At 49.7% G+C, this 25052-nt stretch overlaps 2 protein-coding genes across 7 annotated transcripts in view; one reads left to right on the top strand and one right to left on the bottom strand.

Annotated features, from left to right (window-relative positions):
• ELMO2 (engulfment and cell motility 2) overlaps positions 1–11653 on the bottom strand; it is a 52648-nt gene extending 40995 nt beyond the window's left edge. For 2 of the 6 annotated variants that reach the window (XM_032795571.2, XM_032795575.2), the window contains exon 1: positions 8825–8877. The gene's annotated coding sequence lies outside the window, so the exon portion shown is untranslated. Of the gene's footprint in view, positions 1–1186; positions 1258–8824; positions 8878–11315 lie in introns of those variants that run through there. The other 4 variants (XM_075072122.1, XM_032795573.2, XM_032795572.2 and 1 more) reach the window with 4 other exon arrangements.
• A 103-nt stretch (positions 11654–11756) lies between these two features.
• Positions 11757–15683, top strand: SNRPB (small nuclear ribonucleoprotein polypeptides B and B1). The gene is made up of 7 exons (XM_032795579.2): positions 11757–11861; positions 12284–12435; positions 13600–13711; positions 13964–14116; positions 14568–14706; positions 15059–15184; positions 15494–15683. Exons 1-7 carry the CDS (start codon positions 11859–11861, stop codon positions 15529–15531), a joined length of 723 nt encoding a protein of 240 aa, XP_032651470.1. The 5' UTR covers positions 11757–11858; the 3' UTR covers positions 15532–15683.
• The last annotated feature ends 9369 nt before the right edge of the window (positions 15684–25052 follow it).

Genomic DNA, 25052 nt, shown 5'->3' with positions numbered 1-25052 from the left:
ATGATGACGCACATTTGACCTAGTCATGCCATGTTCTGGTTACACCAGCTCCTTTAAAAACCCAACTCTACCAAATGTCTTCAAGCCGTCAGCTCTCTGAAATAAGAGATGTACAATCTCAGATCCTACAGCAACACTAGTGGAACAGAAAAGGCAACATCTGCTCTGCAAGCCAGAACTGGAACTAGTCAGGAAAAGGCCCAGCTATAGGTATTCCAACAATGAATGCTGACTGGCAGTTGCTTTCCCAGTTAGTGTCTCCAACGGAAGCGGAACAAGTGCTCATGGAAACACAGAATATTCTGGGTGTAGAGTCATTGCTAAACTCTGCCATTCACGAGTACAACCCACACATAACAACTGCTCTGATGGGAGTGGAGCATGGACTGAATCAGTGAGATCTCCACAAACGGAGAACCTCGCACAATTGCCACACAAATCAAACAGCATTATCTGGAAAATACCTTCAGAATAAGAGAGCTCTACTGTTGCATCAAGAAAAAAACATCATGAGGGCTCAATGGAAAGCTGCAGGGGAACTAAGAGGTCTTCGAAGGGTAGGTGCAGCACAAGCGCCAGCACGGCTTCCAGAGACACTGGTATACACATCACAAACCCAGGAAGGATTTCACAGGGCACCTGGAGTGTGAGCCCTTCAGCAAAGGATAGATCTGATACTGATTTTAGCTCAAAGATACACACAGAACATCTTCCACTTTCCACAGCAATGCCAGCCTGAGCACCTATGCTTTGAGAAGTAACTGATCATAAGTGCAGAGACAGCACAGCACCGCAGTGAATGGGAAACACAAAACCTCAACAGGAGTCATATGCCCAGCTAGATTGAACCAGGCCATTCAGACAATATGACAAGAAAGCAGCTGGAATGCGTATCCCAATTCCAAGCACTGTGGATAAAAGTTGCCAGGTCCATTCTCTCCAGCACAAGAATAATATCTGCTATTTCACCCCTTTAATGCTGGAGGCAACACAATTGGGGCCACGGGAGGGAGCAATATCCTTCTCCAGGATTCCCTTTGGATCATGACTCCACCTCCCTCATTGGAATAACAAACAGAACAGGATGTCGCTGCAGGACAGGACACCACAGCAAGATATCCACACCTTGCCATAGTCCTCTCTTTTAGACCTTCTTGTGGAATCACCTGAAGGAATTAAAACTCACCTGAGAATTCAATTAGAGAAGCATTTAGAAAATCCCAGTGCAGACCACAGCCATGGACCAGTTCAGAGAGAGAAAGAACGCTGAATAAAAGCGCCCCCCTCTCACTCTCTGCTTAAGATGCTGCCTCAGCACACCACTGTCCTGTTGCCATGGGCTGCGGCTGCCTGTGTGTTAATGTTCTCCCATTTATGGTAGGGTTTTTTCTTAACTCTTCCCTGTCTCTCACTGGAGAAGGCGAACACCCGGCTCTCTCCTATCTTCAGCTTGGGCCTCTGCTGTTCAAGACATTATGTTAACATTGTGAAAATGTGTCCCAGAGGGAGCTGTGACATGCTTCTGGGGTCACTTCCAAGCTCAGGGCAATCTGCAGGCTGAGCTTTGCTCCTGCAGCAGGGTCCTTTTGTCTGAGCTGGATAGGTCAGAGAATTTAGGGACCATAAACCTTGCCAGAAGCAGGGATGCTCATTGTCCCATGGCTGGGACATACCAGAGCATGTAGGAAATACTGACATATCACTTGCCTTTTGGGAGCAACAGAATAATGAGCTTCAGGTCCAGGCATATCTGAGAATGGACACCCCAGGCTGGCTAGGAAGAAAGCCACATGACCAGTTCTGAGGCTGTTGAGGGTAGTATCCATAACAGCTCTGCCTAGCCAAATGGTCTCCAGCCTCTCTCCTGAGTAATTAGGCTGCTATTGGCACTTTTATCGTCCCATCCATCCTGCTCCTCTCAATGCAAAAGCCTCTCCTGAAGCAGAGGCCCAGAAAAAAACACTGTTATTGTTAGCCAGAGAACTCAGCACAGATCCGGGCATTTCCATGTGGGCACCCTGAACAAGGGATGACCAAGCAGCTAACAGCACACAGAATAATGAAGATGGAGACCCTCAAGATCCCTGGGAAAGTTGGACTGCCCCTTCCTCTCTAACAAAGCATGAAGTCTGTCCCTTGCACAAGCTGATTTTCTGTGACCAATAGAGGGTTGGGAATACTGAAAGCAAACTCTGTGCATAGTTTACAATGTGTTAATCACAATTACAGAGTTTTGGGAATACAGACACACTGAGAAAAGTGTTCTTCTCACAGGTCTCATTTCTTGACAGTGAAACAGATGCCAGAACTCAGGACCAAATTCCTAATGGCAGGAGGATGCTTAAGTGCCCAGAGCCACAGACTCAAAACTACCAAAAATGAGTCTCTCTCTAAAGCATGACAGCTGAATGTCCAGATCCACACTGCACTCAGCCTTAAGCCCTCTGTCAGAAACCCCAACCCTGGTTATTTCAGAGGAAGAAGGAAATCTCCTGCACGAGTAACTCCCTACACATAAGGGGAGTGCCCTTCCTGACCGCTGTGACAAGGGGCTGATGCCTTGAAGCCTGGATTCCCCTAAAGTCCAGTAAACTGCAATGATAGTAAGGGTGAGGACTGAAATATAGACCCAAGAAAACCTACTGAGGCAGGGGAACTCTGCATCTTCAACTGGAGAAATCCATTACAGAGCTTTCCTCATCCCCCTTTTCTAACAAAGAGGGGGAAGAACCCATCAAGACAAACTGAGACTCAGCCTCACTTCTTGTGTCTCCTGAGTAACAGCTTCAAGAAGCCTCACCTGTCAGAGAGTCACACTGCAGCAGCAACCAGAGTCAGACACAGGAGCAAATTATCTACTAAGTCTAAGTCTTTATCAACATTTATTGTGATTAGGGTACAAGGAGCAGCATCACCCCACAGGTCCTCAGAGACAATGCATGATTTCCATAACAACTCCAAACCCGTGGGACCTAACATGCAGGTTCTCATCCACAAAGGTCAGTGACAGGCAGGGATGAAAACTTCCCACAACTGACATGAGATCCTTATTTCCTGCTCTCCAGTCAATGCTTAATCAGGCCCCCAAAGTCTCAGAAATCCTAGTCACAGGAAACGAGAGCTAAAAACACCTGAGGCCTGTTGGGATCCCCCTGTCTAGTGTTAGGGTTACTAAGGGTAGGGCTCTCCTGGCTAGAGTCAGGGTTACTAAGGGCAGGAATTCTTGGGCGAGGGTTAGGCCTGGGGCTGTTGCAGACCCCAGCCTGGGCTCCCTGAACAAATAACTACTGCTCTCATAAACAAACACCAGACCAACCCCACTTTGACTAACTTGGGCCAGTTTAAATGCACAGCAAGACCCAATCAACAGAGGTAGAGCAGGTTCAAGAAAGGTTTCCTCAACTGTCTAAATCTGTAGCGTGCAAGTCCTGTAACTATTATAGCTGCAATTAATTTAACTGGAATGTATCCTGACAATGAAACACATGCTCATATGAATACAAGAGAGGACAAACAGAAGACAAGCTGAAAAGAGATGGAATTTGTAGGGAACTGACTTTCCTAATATTTCTAGACACCTCCCCACTTCTCCTGGTTTCACTATAGCTAGAACAGAGACTTGTGTTTGAATAATATTCCTCCTCCCTCTTCTGCCACTTCTTGCAGGGAAATCACAATCCTGTATTTGAGACCTCATTACCAGTTGCCACAGAAAGATGGCACCTCCAGAATTCACAGACTGTGAGGGAAGAAACTCATACTGAGATGTAGAGGGAAACAGGATTTAATATGTGCAAGATCTGTGGAGGAAAAATGCTGGGTAAGGCTGTGAGGTGTCCAGGTGGGGTCTCTTATAGATCTCTGGCTCCTTTTCTCATCCTGTGAGGAACGTGGGTCATTCTGGAAGTGGAAGTGCAGATTAAGATGGAACGATTCAACACTAAGGCGAAATTCTCAGGGTTATAAATAGATCTCCTGCTCTACAACTAGGCAGTACTACAGAGATCACTGCAGAACTCCCAGAGACAGCTGAGCCACATCTGCAGTTTGGACTGAGGATGCCTTCAGTAAGTCTGCACTTTACAAATATGTGACCAGAAATTATATTAAACTATTTCCCCTTTTGTAAGAGACATGTGTACAAAACTAAAATAAAGTTCAGGAACACTACTCCTTATGTATAGTTGTGTATATTGTGGACTCAATTATGTATGTATTACAGGGGTCAGCAACCTTTCAGAGGTGGTGTGCCGAGTCTTCATTTATTCACTCTAGTTTAAGGTTTTGTGCGTCAATAATACATTTTAACATTTTTAGAAGGTCTCTAATATATAAGTAAACTATTGTTGCATGTAAAATAAATAAGGTTTTTTAAATGTTTAAGAAGCTTCATTTAAAATTAAATTAAAATGCAGAGCCCCCAGGACCAGCGGCCAGGACCCAGGCAGTGTGAGTGCCACTGAAAATCAGCTCGCATGCTGACTTCGACATGCGTGCCATAGGTTGCCTACTCCGATGTATTATATAAAGTGGACTCAACATATTCAAAGCCTTTGAACAGTCCTGCTGCAGACTGTACAGGGACCACTCAAGGAAGACAGACAAGCATCAAAGGTGAAATGACCAGACATGAAGCATGAGAAGAATCCCAGCAATTTATGAAATATAGTCAGTGGAAGGTTTGTACAGGTATAACAATGTGCTATACAGAGAAATCACTCAAGAGACTCACAAAAATCAATGACTCAGCAAATGCAGCTTTCTAATGCCGGAGAAGCAAGGCTCAATATACTGTACTGGCAATACTTTGGGTCAGCACCTAAATACAGGAAATTGGGAGACTACCTTTATTAAGCAAACAGGCTTCACTGTATGACTTAACAAAAAACGACCTCACAGGTGAGAGATGTTGTATTTTAAATTGTAATGAAGTTTTGCAGAGTTAGGGGAAGTTCAGCTATATCCAGCAAAATCTCAACTTTGAAACTCTTGGGAAGCAGCACAGGTTGATACGTTATGTGTGATTATTACTATCAGACAGTTACTAGTCTCTTACAACACACTCCGTGACTGCAGGATGATTTACAATTTCTTGTGTGGAGATAGTCTCATCAAAACTAATCAAAGATCAATTTACTATGCGCAGGTACCTCACTGGAGAAATGTTTTCAAATAAAGCAGTGACGGAAGGGCAGGCTACAGTGCAAAGGCAATCAGCAGAGAAGCTCACAATACTCTGTTCAAAAGGCTCATGCTCTGGGAAGCTGCAAATCTAGAAGACTGCTACACTCCAAATAGAATTAATTCTCCTATTCAAAAGCTCTGTTTCCTTTGCTTTATGGAGGGAAAGCAGAGTGTGTTGCACACAGAATAAAAATGAGGAGGAAGAAAAGCACAACACAAAAAAAGAAACCGCATGGCTGAAGCCCTCAAACAATGAATAACTCCAGCTTCTGAAAATCCTTGGATGTGGTATAACGTACTAGGTGATTCTCAGAAAGTCCCCCATGAGTTTCCCTACTAGTCATATCCTCACCCCCACAACAAAGGGGTGAGGATATGACTAGTAGGGCAACTCATGACAGACTGTTCTCTTATCCAAGCAAAGTAGGGACAGGGAAAAACAAGGTAGTTGGAGAAAGTCTATGCTACACTACAGTCCCACCTTAGGACTTTCTTCCAATATCCCACATCTTCTCCCTCACCTCAACCCAGAAAGAAACAAAGGAAAACATACTTCTTCTCTGGAAAACTCATCTCACACACATTCTAGACTTAGCTTCCTCTGTGTCCCTCTACACCTAGCACCCTTATAACTTTCTCAGAGAGGCTGCGTATTATGACGACCAGAAGTTTGCACTGGGCATCTTTCTCATATGATACTTGACTCCAATAAATCTATACTCTGATGTGGTTATTTTAACTTGCCTCTTGCAAGATGATTGGGTAGAAAATACTTCACAGGAAAGATGCAGATACCTAGTCACAGATAAAAATGGAGGAGACTTAGAAAAAGGAAGAGAACAATACAAACCAGACAGATGGGCAAGGAGAGAAATGCTGTAAGATGAGTCAGCAGAACCTGGAGTTTGGTACAAAATTCATCTTAAAAAGCTGCCTCCCAAAAACTTCTTTGAGTAAGTGTTGTGCATTGTACAACTTCAGGGATGCAGAATAATGATGTACGGCACCAAATAGGTCATTCTTTAGATCTACTTCATCAATCGCCATATTTAAAAGAACTATGGATTGTTAGCCGGAAACATACTCCACAGGCAAGGAATATAGCTCTCATCATCCGTCTCAAAAGCAATCTAAATACTCTGCTGATTGAGAAGGCAGGCTAATGCTCAGAACACAGAACAAATTAATACTGACCAACTAGACTGAAGCTGCTTCCCTAGGGAGCTGAACTGTCAAAAGAAGAATTTTAAATGTATTTGAAAATTAACAGGAAGTTAGACTCAGGACTGTACAGCTGGGATAATGTGCATGACCTGTGCCATGTGTATGCTGAGGAGACAGGGGATAGGCTGCAGTCCCAGAAAACAAAAATATCAAATCTAATCAAGATAGACAAAGAGCATTTAACAACAGTAGTTCATTTGCCTGAGCAAGAGTAACAGCCTGCAAGTATTCCTCAAATGGCAAAACACGATATTAACAGCAGACTGCAGATGTAGGCCCATTGACAAATCTAGTCCTCCAGACTTAATACTTTAAAATGGAGTCATAATGACATTATCAAATGAGATTACCAAAGTGACTCCCTGCAAAGACTTGGATACTATCAGCAAAACATTGGGTTTACTATGGATGGCTTTAATAAAATTATGCACCAATGATTGCTTAATGCTACACAAACTACAAGACAGATGTGTACCTTGATAATCTGAGTGTGAGGTAATGTATAACTGAATATTGTCTGTGTATTAATGGAAAGGTGGCTTGCATATTTCCATATAATGGGGACTAAGAGGGAACATGTCAACACAACCCCAAGTGAGGATCCGAAACAGGTGCGTGAGACACACCACCACAGAATAAAGCAGATTCTGAGCTCCAATGACTTTGTGAAAGCAACAGGAAACATTTAGAAACAAAGATTCAGATCAAGCCAGGGACAGGCCTGAAGGACCAAGAATTGACTTCTGTCTGAAGAAGAGAATGTCATGGGTCACTGTGTCCAATGCTGCTGAGAGATCTTACTAACAGCAATTGTTATCAGTGGTGCATGATAAACTTCTAGCAGTGCAGGCTCTGTATTATGTGGTTTTCAATAGCTCTCTTGGAGCTTTCCATATAAATCAAGCAGGCCCAGGCTGGCACGCAGGAGCTCTGAGCTCTCTCAAGCACTTTCTCAATAGGATACATAGCTTAGAACCTGGCAAAGAATTGACAGAATGGCTGCTCTTGACCCAAAGGAAGAAACACCACCAAACAACCACCACATAGTGAGGCAATCTGCAAAAGAAACTAAGGATGGTGCAGTGTGTGTGCACAAAAGTGCAAGAAAACCTGGAAAAGCATAGGTCAGGTAGGACAAACTCAGGCTCATTGTGAGATAAGAATTCCAGCCACACCACTGCAGACTGTGATCACATTAGATGTTGCAAGATAAATAGGATTTAGCTTGTTTGGTATTTTGATGAGAGATCTCCATGAAGCATCTGGATGCTGCAGGAAGTGGGGGGGGGGGGGCAATCTTCCCTCTGGTCCAGTCAAGAGATGCAGTGGGTGCATTCTTCAAGAGAAGAGACCAAAGCTCTGGTGTCCTGTCCCAATCCTAACTTAGGTAACTACTTTCTAGCCATGTCCCTACCCCAATTCCTTCTAAAGTTTTGATCAGTGCTGCTGTGAAACTGGTGCCAGGCCCTCCCCCACATGTGGCTGCATTTCTGGTTTGTGATCCATGGGGATGGACAGTGCTACAGAAACATAAGGTTACTAACATCAAGGAAAGCACAGACCCGGCACGGGGCAAGGTGGGGCACAAAGGGTTATTCTCTGGCACTGGCATTGCATAGAGGCAAGCTCAGCAAGGCAAGGCCCAGGCAGCACTGAGTGAACACAGCCACAAGCAATGTCCACACCCCTGCTGGGGCTCCCTCAACCCACCTGGCACCCAGCCCTGAGCAAGGCCCCCAGGCCCCAGCTCCATCTTACAGCTACCTTGAAATATCCAGTTCCCCTCATGGTAGCCGGTCAATCCCAGCAGCCTCCCTGTGCTGAGGCACTTTGCTATAAACAATATTGACACTCCCCCTCTCCCCATCCCAGGCACTGCCTCCTGCTCCCAGCCACCCTGTCCCAACGTCCCCCCAGCAAGACCAGGCACCGGCCCCCCAAACCCAGACACAGCTCCCCACTATCCCCCCACCCACAGCCCCACAACATCCCCCATCCCGGGCACTGCCTCCCGCTCCCAGCCCCCTGTCCCAACGGCCCCCCAACCCAGGCACAGCTCCCCACTATCCCCCTACCCACAGCCCCACAACATCCCCCATCTCGGGCACTGCCTCCCGCTCCCAGCCCCCCATCCCAACATCCCACCAGCTTGCCCAGGCACCGGCTCCCCAACCCAGGCACAGCTCCCCACTATCCCCCCACCCACAGCCCCACAACATCCCCCATCCCGGGCACTGCCTCCCGCTCCCAGCCCTCCGTCCCAACGGCCCCCCAACCCAGGCACAGCTCCCCACTATCCCCCCACCCACAGCCCCACAACGTCCCGACGTCCCCCAGGACGGCCAGGCACCAGCCCCCCACCACCCCCGGCTTCGCACTATCCCCCGGCTCAGTACCCCCGCTCCCCCTCTCTCACCCGAGCCGGCGCCTCCCAGTCCCCGTCCCCGCTGCGACCCGCCTCCAGTCACGCAGACCCACCCCCCAGGACGCTATCAGCCCCATTGCAGCCTCTGCTTGTCACGCAGCCTCCTGTGCCTTCCATTGGACAGGAGGCCTGTCTGTCACTCCGACTAACAGGGAGTCTTGTAACCAAGCCGCTCATCGCTAGGCAGACAGGCGAGTCCCGCCCCCTGCCGCTTGCTTTGACCCTCCTGGGATGAGGGCGGTGGCGAACAGAGGGGCATGGGGAATAGGGTAGTGGTGGGGAGGGGCGCAGCTGAGCGGGGATGAGGTGGATAGGTCAGGGAGAGGGGGAATAAGTGAGCTGGCTGGATGGAAAACGAGGGGACAGACGAAGACAAGGCCGGAGCGAACGAGGGATGAGGCTGGATGAGAAAGAGAAGCAGGGTGGTGCATTGCACTCATTAAGACTAGAAAGCAGGAATGACAATTTGGCATCTGATGGGAGGGACAGAGACTTATGCAGCAGTTGGTGGTACTGGGTGATTTTTGTCTCTGTAGTTGGTGGGGTAGTCAGAAACAGCCAGGAGTCCAGAAACCCTCTGAGGGTCTGATCTTAACATAGTGATCCAGGGCTGGTACCTTCAGTGAAGTGTGAGGTTACGTACTTTCCTTTAGCCACCAATATCATAACAACATAAGAATGGCCATTCTGAGTCAGACCAAAAGGAATGAACACCAACTGATCCACCCCGTCACCCATTCCCAGCTTCTGGCAAACAGAGGCTAGGGACACCCTCCCTGCCCATCCTGGCTAATAGCCATGGATGGACCTATGCTCCATGAATTCTTTTTTTAACCCTGTTATAGTCTTGTCCTTCACAACATCCTTTGGCAAAGAGTTCCACAGAGTGACTGTGCATTGTGTGAAGAAATACTTCCTTTTGTTTGTTTTAAACCTGCTGCCTATTAATTTGGTGACCCCTGAGTTTTTGTGTTTGAGGAGTAAATAACACTTCCTTGTTTACTTTCTCCACACCAGCCATGATTTTATAGACCTTTATCATATACCCTGTTAGTTATCTCTTTTCCAAGATGAAAAGACCCAATCTTATTAATCTCTCCTCATACAGAAGATGTTCCATGTTCCTAATCATCTCTGTACCTTTTCCAATTCTAATATCTCTTTTGAGATGGGGCATCCAGAACTGCACGCAGTATTCAAGATGTGAGTGTATCATGGATTTATACAGAAGCAATATATTTTCTGTCTTACTATCTATCCCTTTCTTAAAGATTTCCAACATTCTGTTAGCTTTTTTGACAGCTGCTGCACACTGAGTGGGTTTTCAGAGAACTGTCTACAATGACTCCAGGATCTCTTTCTTGAAGTAACAGCTAATTTATACCCCATCATTTTATATGTATAGTTGGGATTATGTTTTCCAATATGCATTACTTTGCATTTATCAACATTTAATTTAATTTGCCATTTTGTTGGTCAGTCACCCAGTTTTATGAGATCTCTTTGTAATTCTTCAGTCTGATTTGGACTTTTCACCAGTTACCTACATTGTCTTTTGGTTTGGCTTCAGCCAGCTATTCTACACTGAGACTGAGCTTCTCCAGGCACCTAGATAGTTGGGAAACAATAATGTTTGCATTTAATACAAAGGAGGTCTAGAGCTGGGTGTTATCTTCATATTGCTATCATTTAAGGTCCTATTGACTCCTAGACGCAACTTGCTGTTCCTGGGATTCAGAGGAGCAGGTGATCTCTATGACTGTAGACTGGCTAGTCCTAGCAGCAAGAAGTGTTGCTATGTACAGTTTGCTGCAGGTACTCAGATTGAAAAACCAATTAATATTCCAGAATAAATCAGGAGGGAGTGATTTAACAGCTCCTAAAACAGAGACATAGCATCTCTTGACCACTTCCACAATGTAGATGTGTCACAAGTTCTCTGTGATTTATTTACAAAACATATCATGCACATTTTAAATATATTTAAAAATGGAAGAGGAACTTTAACATTTTCTTACAGAAAGGCCAGTGCCAACTTCCTTCAAACAACTGCTTGCTATATAGGATCTTGCTCAAGAAAGTGTTTCTTAGCTTTGGCTTTCTTGATGGTTAGTATATTGTCTTAAACCTTTGCTTTGGTAAGGGTTCAGAGGTTTACGGCACAGCACCTTTGACATCAACAGGTAGCAGCAGTGTGTTCCCTGGTTCCTTTAGCTTCTGCTATGATGCCTACAAGAAAATAGCTTAGTAGGGCATCTGCCTATTTAGATCAGCACTCAGGAGCGAGCTGGCCATCCATCCAGAGAACAGGGGTGAAACTCGCGAGGAAACGGCAGAACACTAGATGAGGGGAGCAGGAGGGAAGGCCTGAGGACTAGACTGTCTCTATGGGGCGGGCGGGCAGGCAGGCAAGCAAATGCAGCATGTTTAATTTAAACACTGAAACGAGACGATCAGGCCGCTCCTAAAAATCCCCCGTCACCTGCTTCCAGGCCTTGGGCAGGGCCCGGTGAGGGAAGCGCCATGGTAGCTCAGGCACCGCCAGGGTCCAGTAAGAAACGACGGCGACGGACCCTTTCACCCCGCCTCCTGGCCCTGGCCTCGAGACCCCGGCCCCAGGCAGGCCCCGCTCCCCGTGGCTGGCGATATCCTCCGGCTCAGACAGGCACAAGTGCGGCCAGGGAGAGAACAGGCTACGGCGGAAGCCGGACAATCGCTCGGTGCGCGGGCAGCAGCGGCGCTGCCCCCGTTTTCTTTTGTGAAACCCCACCGGAAACGCTTCCAGTTCTCCCGGCCTGAGGGAAGGCGGACACTTTGTGCGCGGAGCCGTACCGGCACTAAGGGAGGAGGCGCTTCCGGAGTGTGGCCAAATAGCAGGAAAGGACCGGAAGTGTGGGGGGGCACAATTATCATACGAACACTTCCGGGTCAGACGACGTTTCCGCTGTGAGCAGGCGGTCGGCGAGGCCGGGGTGGGAGAGATTGGTGTGGTGGTGGCGGCGGCGGTATCGAAGAAGCTGCAACTATGGTGAGGCCCCGGGTGTAACGCTGCGGTGGGAGCAGGGGAAAGAAGAGGCGGGCCCCGGGCGTAACGCACTGTGGGGAAGGGAACGGGCGGGCCCTGTTGTAACGCGGTGGGGCGGCGGAGAAAGAGACCGGGCCCGGTTGTAACGCGGTGGGGCGGGAGCAGGGGAAAGGAGAGGCCGGGCCCCGGGCATAACGCACTGTGGGGAGGGGAACGACCGGGACCGGTTATAACGCGGTGGGGCAGGCGCGGGGAGGGGAGAGGCCGGGCCCCGGATGTAACGCATTGTGGGGAGGGGAACGGCCGGGACCGGTTGTAACGCAGTGGGGCGGCGGAGAAAGAGGCCAGGGCCCGGGTGTAACGTGGTGGGGCGCGGGGAGGGGAGAGGCCGGGCCCCGGGTGTAACGCGGCGCCTGTTCTTGCAGACTGTGGGGAAGAGCAGCAAGATGCTGCAACACATCGACTATCGCATGAGGTGTATCCTGCAGGATGGACGGGTCTTCATTGGCACTTTCAAGGCCTTTGACAAGCACATGAATCTGATCCTGTGTGATTGCGATGAATTCCGCAAGATCAAGTGAGCGGAGGTTGTCAGGGTGTGGGTGGAGGAGAGAGAATGCATCACATGGGTGACTGTCCTGTGTATTCTCATTGAAGGATTTTGGAAGAGTAACAAAGCTGAATGAGCAGGATTGAGTTCCAGGGAAAGACTGAAGGGGCTAAGCACCACTGCCTGGCAGAGGTTGAGTGATCGTTTGTAAATATCTGAAGGGTGTAACCTCCAATATGGAAGGGGCCCTATTTGGGTAGGTAATGGGGATATAACTCAGTTTCTCCGCACTGCTCCAATGAAAATACTTAGCAGAATATATGGAAAAACATCCTGACTTTGAGCTATATCTAGCTCAGGTGGGAGTCCCACACTTATAATACTTCAATATAAATGGAATGCTTATGTAATTGACGTTACTGTGGTGAGTCTGTTCCTGTCTAGGGATAGGAGGCTATTTTAGCTGTCATGGTGCGTGACTTATAGTGGCTTGGGCCACTGGCAAAATTTGAATATAAAGCCAGCTAGCCTAAAAATAGGAGCCTCTAGCAGTTGTAGTAGATTCATAGCCTTATAGATCAGCCACTAGTGGAGCAACAGCTCTGCTAACATGGGTTACTATTAGAGGAGTGTACAATAGGGAACAATCTTGTTCTGGCCCTGGAAAGTTGGACCGACTAGATCTTGTAATAGAGCTCTTCATCTCTGCTTTCTGAATCACCTGCCTACTACTTCTGTTGTGAGAGCTGGTTGACTTGGTGGTTGTGGTGTTTGAGATGAGGGTTGCACTGTACCTCTGGTTCTGATTGTTTCCATGTTTCTCTATGCCCACTTTATTCCTGCAGCTCTAGTGGAGGAGTTAGAATGCAGGGACTGCAGCGTTAAGTGTTAGTTTGAAAAGCATGGGTGAATTGATTTAGTTGCTGTGTTGATAGGATTCTAATAACCTCTATGGATTTTGGGAGGGGTGCATATTCTCTTCCTCACTTCTGATTCAAGCAGGTAAAACAAGCCAGGGAAACAATTTTGTGGAGCCTGTTCCCTTCCTTCAGTGATAGCTTTGGTGTGTTCTTGGGATGGGGGGAATGTCACCAGTTTTGGAATACTTGGATGAGGTATCTGACTTGAATGGTGGTGTGCAGAGGAGTGTTTTTCTCTAATAACTAACTTCTCTCTCTCTCTCTCTCTTAGACCCAAGAATTCAAAGCAGCCGGAACGGGAAGAGAAACGGGTCCTGGGTTTGGTATTGCTGCGAGGAGAGAACCTGGTGTCTATGACAGTTGAGGGGCCACCTCCAAAAGATGTAAGGAGGAGGATGGGTGCAGAACCAAAAGGGTCAGCTAAATCCAGTCTCCATTGCCAACGAGGTTTAAATGGCTAGTCATTAGCTTCACTCTTTCCTGGCACTAGCCTGTGTCTGGATCCAGGGGATTTCACTGTGCAAAGTCTAACGTGATCTGCAGCAGCTTACACCCATTAGAGATGAAGTGCTTGGGGGTCTGAAGGATCTTGCTGCACTGAAATCACTGATTGCTTGTATTTCCCTATGTTTCAGACTGGCATTGCCCGGGTGCCTCTAGCTGGAGCTGCAGGAGGACCTGGAGTTGGGAGGGCAGCTGGAAGAGGAGTGCCAGCTGGAGCCCCCATGCCACAGGCGCCAGCAGGGTTAGCTGGTCCTGTCAGAGGAGTGGGAGGACCATCCCAACAGGTGAAATGCTGTTTTTCAGTAGAAGAAAGGACTTAACTCTTGATTACTGTATTTTGAATAGATTTCAATCTCTTGGCTCTGGTGTGGTTCAAGTGATTGTGCTAGGCAACAGCAATCCAAAAATAGACCTGTTAACTGAGGTCCTGGGACTAGCATGTAGCATAGCAGGCTCCTCCACACATCTGTGGCTCATGCACTGATAGGGAAGGGTTTGAAGGAAAAATGCAGCTTCCTGCATAAAACCCACTTAGTATAATTCTACACTGAATTCCCCCACGGTAGTGTGTTAAGAGTGTGCATCCTGTCTGGTAACGAGGACTCAGACATGAAATGGAAATGAGGTAAAAGTCCTAAGGCATGAGAAATGAAGTTAAACCTTTCTTCTCATTGTCCCATTTGCTATAAAAGCAACACTTTGTGCAGTCTTTGTGAATTTTCTTTCTGTTCACAGGTGATGACCCCTCAAGGCCGTGGAACAGTTGCTGCTGCTGCTGCTGCAGCCACAGCTAGTATAGCAGGAGCTCCTACCCAGTATACGCCAGGCCGTGGTGGTCCTCCCCCTCCAATGGGCAGAGGAGCACCTCCTCCAGGTAAGGAACAGCTTTCCTTGTGGTCTAGGACAAGAGGAGGACCATAGGGTGTGGCTGGATTGATGATGAATCTTGACTTTATCTGAACCCAGTGAAGAATTGATATTAAGCAGGATTATTCTGAGGTCCAGCCAGTAGTTTTAGCAGTGAGTTGTGGCTATATTCAACATCAAACTGTAGCAAACAGTAAGCAAAGAATCTGCTGGAGACTTCTGTTTGTTCATTTCTGGGTTGGGAGTGTGAGCCTCAGTGCTTATTACAAGGCCAATCTGTGGTGGAATGCTCATCTCTGTCTTTGGTGTAGCAAGTGTCTGTACCAGTTCTGAGACTTGTCCTCTTCCTTTCATTGCAGGAATGATGGGACCACCTCCTGGCATGAGACCACCCATGGGTCCACCAATGGGAATGCCACCTGGCCGAGGTGCACCCATGGGAATGCCTCCCCCAGGGATGAGACCGCCTCCCCCAGGGATGAGAGGTGAGTGAGCCTTCTTGGCATGTGGGAAGGGTGGTATCCAGTTTTTTCACTGTAAGCAGAAGTGTGGGACTGTGACAATGTATACACTTCCGTAGAGTATGGGGGAGAAGAACTATGTTCCCCAGCTAGGACAGTCAAGAAACTAAACTGCCCTGTAAAACAATTCAGTGTCCTAAGAAGGGCCTCTAGGTCCTTTGAAGCAATGAACTACACTGTTGCTGAATAGAATTTTCTGCATGGCCTTGCTTCAGGTGTTTGCTTGTTCTTTGTAGACTTTTCAACTGATGGCCTTTGTTCTTTCTCTTCCAGGTCCCCCTCCCCCTGGTATGCGCCCACCTCGACCCTAAGATGTTCTGTGCTGTTACTGTGGATTGTGTGGGAGCTGGTGTTAAGTGAATGGGCTCTGTATTGCCCCCCTGAACGGCCTAGGATTCATTATGTATATTTTTTATTTACTGGCTGTAAAATTTGCCCTTTTTAATAAAGTTAGAAAACTCTCCTTTGGGAATTATTTTTATTCCACTTGCAGGTGGTTTGAGGTCCCAAGGCTCTATGTGGAAGGTGGAAAAGCACAGCATGTATTTCCTCTTTGTCTGAGTGAAGGTGTTGTGCTGGCTGCTTGTACTCAGTGCATACTACGCCACTGCTCTAAGCACCAGCCAAAGAATTAATGTTTGGGGTGACTTTTTTGGTTTGTTCTTACCATGTTTGAGGTAGATGGCTGTACCTCTGCAGAACAACTTTTGGCTTGACAGGACTGTTCTCATTTGAGGGGTGTCTAGGGGGAGGCATATGAAGTGTGAAGGCTGGAGATCAGGCCAAGTTCTGTCCGGCTGAGGCTGCAAAATGCACAGGGTTGTCTTAAGGCAATGTGGGACCCTAGAAGCAGTCTGATGGGGAGAAGGAATTTGCTGTGATTCCCACTTAAAATGGTGGTGGCAGGAGCCACCTTCAGTCCTTGAAGGAGTAGCAGCAGGAGCAGCTAATGGGAGTTTTGCAAGGAAGTTCTCCAGCTGAAGGAGTGACTACATGATCATTGAAGTGAGTTTGTGTGCTTGCTGCCTGATTGAAGTATATAGCATGGTTTGATTTGGGATCCATCTGCAGAGCCTAGCACCCTGCTAGGCAAGGCTGAGAGCTTCTTAACAAGGCTTTGATCTCTGTTCCCTTTAGCACCCATTAATCCTTGACCAGGAGACAGGGTGTGACGAAATGGGGGTTTTCTTGGGGTTTTCTGTCTTTTCCAGGGTTTCCATGCACAGGGGGTGGGACTCAATGTACCTGGGTGTTACTGGTTTAACGAGGTGAGAGGAGAGGGAGTTTGCTGTTACAGAGGACCGGAGAGGGACTCGGGACCCCAGCCCAGGAGACACAACCGGTTCTGGCCAGTGGGAGGACAATGGGCTGCAGAGAGAGGACCCCGGTGACCTGACCAGCCGGTTCCAGCCAGAGGAGAGCTGCGAGGAAAGGGGACTCAGGCCTTCCTGTTTACGACCCTGTTTACCTGGAGAGAAGACAATGGACTGAGGCGGGGCTTGAGGCCGGGGATATCAGAGACCCAGCTGGAAAGCAGGGGGGCTCGGGCTGGCGAGGGGAAGCAGGCAGAGCCCACCTGGATGCAGGGAGACTGGGATGTGCTGTTATTGTGAGAGGCCAGGCCTGAGGCCCTGAGAGTTTCCTGTGCTGTGTTCAACTCTCAATAAACCCTCCTGTTTTATGCTGGCTGAGAGTCACTCTGGTCTAGAGAACAGGGTTGCATCAGCCCCTTTGGGGGTGAAGAGGCCCAGGGGGTCCAGAGTGCGTGGACTCCCGGAGGGGGCCCACGGCAGAGACAGACGTGCTAAGGCTCAGAGAGGTGCGGCTCCAGGAGGTGGAGGGGCCTGACCCCGAGAGAGAGTGGACCCCCGAGAAGGGCTGTCTCACTGAAAGGGGCACCCCCCACGGACCGCACAGGGCCAAGTGTGGGCACGATCTGAGAGTCCGTGACACAGGCTACTCAGGGAGAGCAGGGATTTAAAAAGCCAGCTCCTATGGGCTTGTCTACACCACTGTGTGGTTTTGATCTAAGATATGCAACTTCAGCTACATGAAGAGCATAGCTGAAGTTGATGTACTTAGATCTGCTCACCGCAGTGTCTTCACTGTGGTAAGTCAACAGCTGACGCTTTCATGTCAACTCCGCTTGTGCTTCTTGTTCTGGTGGAGTACTAGAATTGACGGGAGAGTGCTCAGTGGTTGATTTATCGCGTCTGCTGGACTGTTGCCTGCTGATCTGGTGGGTAGTGTAGACAAGCCCTAAGTGAGCAGAGGAGCTAGCTAACAATTTTGCAAGAGAATGTAAGAGCTAGATGCACCTAATTAACATTCTTTAACCTTAGACCAATAAACTCCCTCCCACCCCCCAAAAAGCTACAGGAGTAAAAAGAATGCACATAGAAGTCCGGCAGCAGAGTGGAGACTATCCAGTTTACTGTAGTGAATATAGCATATGATTACCAGCCAGGTGGCATGTACGCATTTTTGGGCAAGGAACTCATTGCCCTCAGAGACAGCATAAATGCTCTGGAGACCAGAATGGCTGAACTGGAGGAGTGAAGGGAGACAGAGTCACAAAGCTGAGACTTTCATAGACCCAGAGTGGTCCCACCCCGTCTGACAGCCTCTGTGCTACTGAGGATGATGAAACTGTTGGCGAAGGAGAACATCAGAGTAGAGGGAAATGATCCTATAGCTGGGATCCTCCTTCCAGATGCCATGGTTGTCTCCTCATGCTGAAATTCCTCTCTGGAGAAGGGAATCCTACTTATTAGAAATAGGTAATGGGAGATTTGATCACTAGAAATGTAGACAGCTGGGTTTGTGCTAAGCCTGAGAACCACATGGTGAATTGCCTGCTGGTTGCAAAGGTTGCTGATTTCTTGAAACATCTAGACAGGCTTATGTGACATGCTGGGGAGAAGCCAGTAGTCATAATACAAATAGGTACCAATGAAAGGTCATGAAAGCCAAATGTAAGGAGCTAGGTACAATATTGAAGTCCAGGACCTCCATGGTAGCATTTTCTGATATGTTGCCAGTTACACAGGCAGAAAAGAGGTTTGCTCACCTTTGTAACTGTTGTTCTTCGAGATGTGTTGGTCATATCTGTTCCAATTAGGTGTGTGCGCACCGCGTGCACATTCGAAGACTTTTTATCCTAGCAACACTCGGTGGGCCGGCAGGGCACCCCCTGGAGTGGCGCCGTTATGGCACCTGATATATACCCCTGCCGGCCCATCCGCTTCTCAGTTCCTTCTTGCCGGCTACTCAGACAGTGGGGAAGGAGGGCGGGTGTGGAATGGATATGAGCAACACATCTCAAAGAACAACAGTTACAAAGGTGAGTAACCGTCTTTTCTTCTTCGAGTGCTTGCTCATATCAATTCCAATTAGGTGATTCCCAAGCCTTACCTAGGTGGTGGGGTCGGAGCAAGACATTGCGGAATGTAAGACTGCTAAGCTGAAGGCGGCATCGTCTCTGGACTGCTGGACCAATGCATAGTGCGATGCAGAGGTGTGGATGGAAGACCAGGTGGCTGCACGGCAGATTTCCTGTATTGGAACATGGGCCAAGAACGCGGCAGACGAGGCTTGAGCCCGAGTAGACTGGGCGGTGAGGTGACCAGTCGGAACATGAGCCAAGTTATAGCAAGCCCAAATACAGGATGTCACCCAAGATGCAATACGTTGGTAAGAGATTGCCATGCCCTTCATATGTTCCGTCACCGCTACAAATAGCTGAGGTGAGCGTCGGAAGGGTTTGGTCCTCTCGATGTAAAAGGCGAGAGCCCTATCGACATCCAGAGTATGGAGTTGCTGTTCCCGTCGCGATGAGTGTGGGTTTGGATAAAAGACTGGCAGGAAGATATCCTGATTAACGTGAAAGGTGGAGACGACCTTAGGGAGGAACGCCGGGTGTGGTCGCAGCTGTACCTTGTCCTTATGGAACACCGTATATGGAGGATCCACAGTCAATGCTCGAAGTTTTAAGACTCGTCTAGCCGAGGTGACAGCAACTAGGAATGCTGTCTTCCAGGACAGGTACAGTAGCGAGCATGTGGCTAAAGTCTCAACCAGGCTCACGGGGCCCCCCTTTAAGACGAGGTTCAGGTCCCAGGTAGGGGTAGGGCATTTGATCTGGGGGTAGAGTTGCTCCAAGCCTTTGAGGAATCTGGAAACTATAGGGTGGGAAAAAACGGAACTGCCAGCTTCCCCAGGATGGAAGGTGGAAATAGCTACAAGATGCACTTGTAGAGAGGAGATTGCCAGACCTTGCTCTTTGAGAGACCATAAGTAGTCCAAGATAGTGGGGACTAATACAGAATGCGGAGAAAGGCCCTGCTGGGTGCACCAGTGGCAGAAGCGCTTCCATTTAGCGAGGTATGGCGATTGTGTGGAGGGCTTCCTGCTTCCGAGCAGCACCTGTTGCACTGTGGCGGAACAATGCAACTCTGATTGGCTTAACCAGACAGCAGCCATGCTGTCAGATGGGGGGACTGCAGGTCCGGATGGTGCAGCCTGCCGAACTCTTGCATGATCAGGTCCGGCCATAGTGGTAGGGGAATCGGATCTGACAGGGACAGGTCGAGTAGCATGGTGTACCAGTGCTGCCTCAGCTAAGCCGGAGCGATCAGGATAAGACGGGCTTTGTCCCTGCAGAGCTTGAGTAGGACTTGGTGAACGAGAGGAAACGGTGGGAAGGCATAACAGAGGTGGCCCGTCCACGGAATCAGGAACGTGTCCGACAGGGAGCCCGGGGACCGACCTTGTAGGGAGCAGAAAACCTGGCATTTCCTGTTCACTCTGGATGCAAACAGGTCTATGTGGGGAAAGCCCCACCTCCAGAAAACCGAATGGAGAACGTCCAGACGGATGGACCATTCGTGTGATAGGAAGGACCTGCTCAGGTGACCTGCGAGCGTGTTCCGCACTCCTGGGAGGAATGAGGCCACTAGAGCTATGGAGTGGACTATGCAGAAGTCCCACAGTTGAATAGCCTCCAGACACAGGGGAGACGAGCGGGTCCCTTCCTGCTTGTTGATGTAATACATGGCCGTTGTGTTGTCCATGAATACTGCAACACAATGGCCCTGTAGATGGCGCTGGAATGCTTGGCATGCCAGCCAGACCGCTCTTAGCTCTCGGACATTGATGTGAAATGTCAGTTCCCCGGGGTGACCAAAGGCCTTGGGTGCGAAGGTGCCCTAGCTGAGCACCCCAGCCCAGTGAGGACGCGTCCGTTGTTAGGGACGTGGAGGGCTGGGGGGGATGAAACGGCAGGCCTGCACACACTCGGGATGACGTCCTCCACCAGTCGAGGGAGCCTAGAACGCTAGGTGGAACTGTCAGAATAATGTCTATGGCGTCTCTGCCGGGCCGATAGACGGAGGCGAGCCAGATTTGTAGAGGACGCATTCGCAGTCTGGCATGCTTTGTGATGAATGTGCATGCAGCCATGTGCCCGAGGAGAGCAAGGCAAGTACGAGCAGAGGTAGTTGGAAAACTCTGAAGACTTTGGATGAGGGAGACTATGGCCTGAAACCGATGTGGGGGTAAACTGGCCGTTGCAAGGTTGGAGTCCAGCATTGCCCCGATAAATTCTATCCTCTGTGTAGGCACCAGAGTGGACTTGTCCAAATTGATGATCAGGCCTAGACGCATGAACAACTCCCTGATGATGGTGACATGGCTGATGACTTGTGCCTCGGAGGCCCCTCGGATAAGCCAGTTGTCGAGGTAAGGGAAGACGTGTACTTGATGGTGGCGCAGGGAAGCAGCGATGACCGCCATACACTTCGTGAAGACCCGAGGGGCCGAGGAAAGACCAAAGGGGAGGGCAGTGAACTGGTAGTGACCCTGATTTACCACAAAGCGTAGATACCTCCTGTGCGGGGGATAAATTACAATGTGGAAATATGCGTCCTTCATGTCAAGCGGCGTACCAATCTCCGGGATCCAGGGAAGGAATGATGGTTTCCAGGGATACCATGCGGAACTTGAACTTTTTGATGAACTTGTTCAATCCTCGCAGGTCCAGGATGGGCCGGAGTCCCCCTTTTGCCTTGGGAATTAGAAAAGATCGGGAGTAAAACCCCTTGCCCTTTAACTCCTCTAGTACCTCCTCTATAGCTCCGATTGAGAAGAGCCTGCGAACCTCTTGGATGAGTTGTTGCTCGTGAGGGGTCCCTGAAGAGGGACGAGGAGGGGAGGTGGGAGGGAGGGGGTGAAACTAACTGAAGATGGTATCCAAACTCCACCGTACATAGGACCCAACGATCTGAAGTCAACTGGGACCACGCAGGGAGGAACGGGGAAAGGCAGTTGTAGAACTGAAAGGGATCCGGGGAGGCAACTGGTACACTGCTCTCGGGTGCACCCTCAAAAGTTCGCTTTGGGTCCCGGTGTTGGTTTGGCGGGACTGGAGTTGTTACCCTCTTGAGGTCCAGACTGACGTCTGCGGTTAGTACGACCTCGTCTTCGGGCAAAATCTTGTCTTGGCCGAGGCGGGGGAGTAAGGGCACTGAGGTTGGGAGCAGAATGACCGTCTTTGGGTCTGGGGTGTATGCATTCCCAAAGAATGCATAATGACTCGGTTGTCCTTCAGACTCTGTAGTCTGGGGTCCGTCTTTTGTGAAAACAAGCCTTGTCCATCAAATGGCAAGTCTTGTATGTTGCAGCTCAGGTGGTAGGCCGGACACTTGCAACCATGAAATACGTAGCATGGCTATGCCAGAGGCGACCGTTCTAGCTGCTGAATCGGCGGCATCTAGTGAGGCTTGTAAGGAGGTCCTCGCAACCCTCTTCCCTTCCTCTAGGAGAGCTGTAAACTCCTGGTGGGAGTCCTGTGGAACCAACTCGGTAAACTTCCCGACCGCCTCCCAGGTATTGTAACTGTATCTGCTTAAGAGGGTTTGTTGGTTCGCCACGCGGAGCTGGAGGCCTCCGGCGGAGTAGATCTTTCGGCCCAACAAATCCATGCGCCTGGTCTCCCTAGATTTTGGTACGGGGGCTTGTTGGCTGTGACGCTCCCATTCGTTGACTGATTGTACCACCAATGAACAGGGAGCGGGGCGCACATAGAGGTACTCATACCCCTTAAAGGCACCACGTATTTTCGTTCTACTCCCCTGGCTGTGGGTGGAATGGAAGCCGGGGATTGCCAGATAGTGTCCGCTCTAGCCTGGATTGAACAGATGAAGGAGAGAGCCACCCTGGTTGGTGTTTCTGCAGATAATATGCTAATCACCGGGTCCTCCACCTCGGGAACCTCCTCTGCTGGAAGGTTGATTTTTCTGGGTGACACTCCGCAGAAGATCCTGGTATGACCAGAGCTCAACCGGAGGTGGCTCCGACGATGCTGTGCCCGCTACCGCCTCATCCGGGGAAGAGGAGGATGACAGCCCTAGGACGAGTGGATCCGGGACTGACGCCTCATCCTGGGAGACCTCCATTTCTGAACATCATGCTGCTCCGGTGTGTGCGCACTGGTTTCTTCTGTACCAGCGGGGGGCTGCTGACTGTGGCCTCGGGCGCACGGTGCTCTGAGTGACCGGAGCGTGAGGGAGCCGTTGGTTCGCCTTGGGCTTGATGATAGGCCCAAGGTGTCCAAAAAGACCACTGAGGAGGCCCATGGTCCGGGTGGGCCTGTGTATCTGAACTGTCCGCGTGGGAGGAGGCGGACGGATGACGTGAAGGCCATGGAGGAGGTGAAGTTGATTGGACCAGATCTCTGCGTCCATAGAACTCATCTCTGCGCGGCACCGGCGAACAGTACCGGGAATCGTGGCAGTGCCGGGAGCGGGACCGGGACCTGCGACCCAGAGCGGTGCCGGGAGGTCGACCAGTGCCTTACGTCGTCATGCCGGGATCGGCCGCGAGAGGTATGGCGGTGCCGGATCTGGACCGGTGCCGAGAGTACCACGACAGAGACCGGGATCTCGAGCGGTGCCAGCATGAAGAGCGGTACCGGGATTGCGAGTGGCACCAGGATCGAGAGCGATGTCGGGACCGAGAGTGACTGCGGGATCTAGATCGGGACCGACGGCGTTCGATGGTGCCCGGGGAAGATGGTCGCACCATGGTGGGCTTGCCCAACGACTGAATAACTCGCACCAGGGGTTGGGGCAGCTCAGGCTCTGTCAGAGCAATTAGGTCCCGCGCCATGGAGGTCTCCGGTGTGGAGGGCACGACGAGCTCGACCGCAGTGTGCGCCGGGGAGCTGGTAGGCACCGGACTAGACGGCTCCTGTGAGACTGGAATCAACGGTGCGGAGACAAGCGGTGCCGTGGCAGTTGACGGTGCGGGGTGGTCCGTCTTGGATGTACGCTCTGACTGCGGTGTAGCTATAGGTGCCACAGGAGCCTTGTGTCTCTTGCTTCTCGGGGAGAGAGAGCAGTGCCGGCCAGAAGGTTGGGCCGGTGAAGGGTGGTGCCGAGGAGCCTTTACTTGAGCCGGGCACTCCGGTGCAGAGGCACTTGCTTCTGGTGCCGGAGTCGGTGCCGAGGATGGAGGAGTTAGAGCTGCCTCCATCAAAAGTTGCTTCAGGCAAAAGTCCCGCTCTTTCTTTGTCCGGGGCTTGAAAGCCTTGCAGATTTGGCACTTGTCCGCAAGGTGGGATTCGCCCAGGCACTTCAAACAGGAGTCGTGCGGATCGCCTGTGGGCATCGGCTGATGACAAGCCGCGCAGGGTTTGAAGCCTGGTGAACCGGGCCTGGGCCCCGGTATCGGGAGAGGAGAAAGGGCGAGCCCCCGATCCTCCTTAACTATCTACACAACTATAAGAACTACTAATCTAAATGCTAACTAGAACTATAGAAAACGAACTATGTACACAATAACTATATAAACGAGCAAATCGCTAGGGAAGTGGAGATCAGCTAAGCCACGCTCCACTGTTCCAACGACCGACACGGGCGGTAAGAAGGAACTGAGGAGTGGATGGGCCGGCAGGGGTATATATCAGGCGCTCTGGCGGCACCACTCCAGGGGGCGACCTGCCAGCCCACCGAGTGTTGCTAGGGTAAAAAGTCTCTGACGAACGTGCACACACCATGTGCACACTTAATTGGAATTGATATGAGCAGGCACTTGAAGAACTGCAAGGTATGACTGCATGCATGAGACAATCGTGTAGGGAAAAGGGGTTTAGGTTCATTAGGAACTGGGGAATCTTTTGGAAAGAGGAGCCTCTAGAGCAGCAAATCTATTTTTGGTCAAGGTCCAGACTCTAGAGAAAATTAAATAAGTAAATAAAAAGACTCCAGAGTCCATTCAAAAGCACAGGCAGTTGAAGCTCTGATTGGTTGTTCCACCTGTGGTGGTGGGGCAGTCAGGCAAACAGCCAATCAGAAGGCAGCATTCCCCCTTTGTTCTCACACTATAAAAAAAATTCCATAGCACACCTGTTTGGGCCAGATCTACAGTAGAGTTTCCCAACCTATGTGCAAGGAGGATGGGTTCTACCAGATTGCTGGCAACTAAAATAAAAAGATTGTAGATAAGTTTTAAACTAAGCGCTGGGGGAAAACAGATATTTACAGAGGAGCACATGGTTTGGGCAGAAACATGGGTTAGGAGAGGATCTATTAATGGGGATTGTCTCTATCCTAATTAAGAGGTGAGGATGAAAGTTGATAAGCCTTAGGTAGGAGCAGAAAAGAAACATGCAAATACAGGGGTACCATTCAACTAAATCACATAATGACAGACAGCTAAAAAGGGACAAATTGTACATGTGCTTGTGTCACGGAGTCTGGCCCTGCACCCCTCTTCCAGGGACCCACAGTGACTTTTATCCAGCCAGTAAAACAGAAGGTTTATTGGACAACAG

This window comes from Chelonoidis abingdonii, chromosome 14, assembly GCF_003597395.2.
Source record: "Chelonoidis abingdonii isolate Lonesome George chromosome 14, CheloAbing_2.0, whole genome shotgun sequence".
NCBI lineage: Eukaryota > Metazoa > Chordata > Testudines > Testudinidae > Chelonoidis > Chelonoidis abingdonii.
Note: the sequence above shows the minus strand (reverse complement) of the source record. Positions and strands in the feature narration are given on the sequence as shown.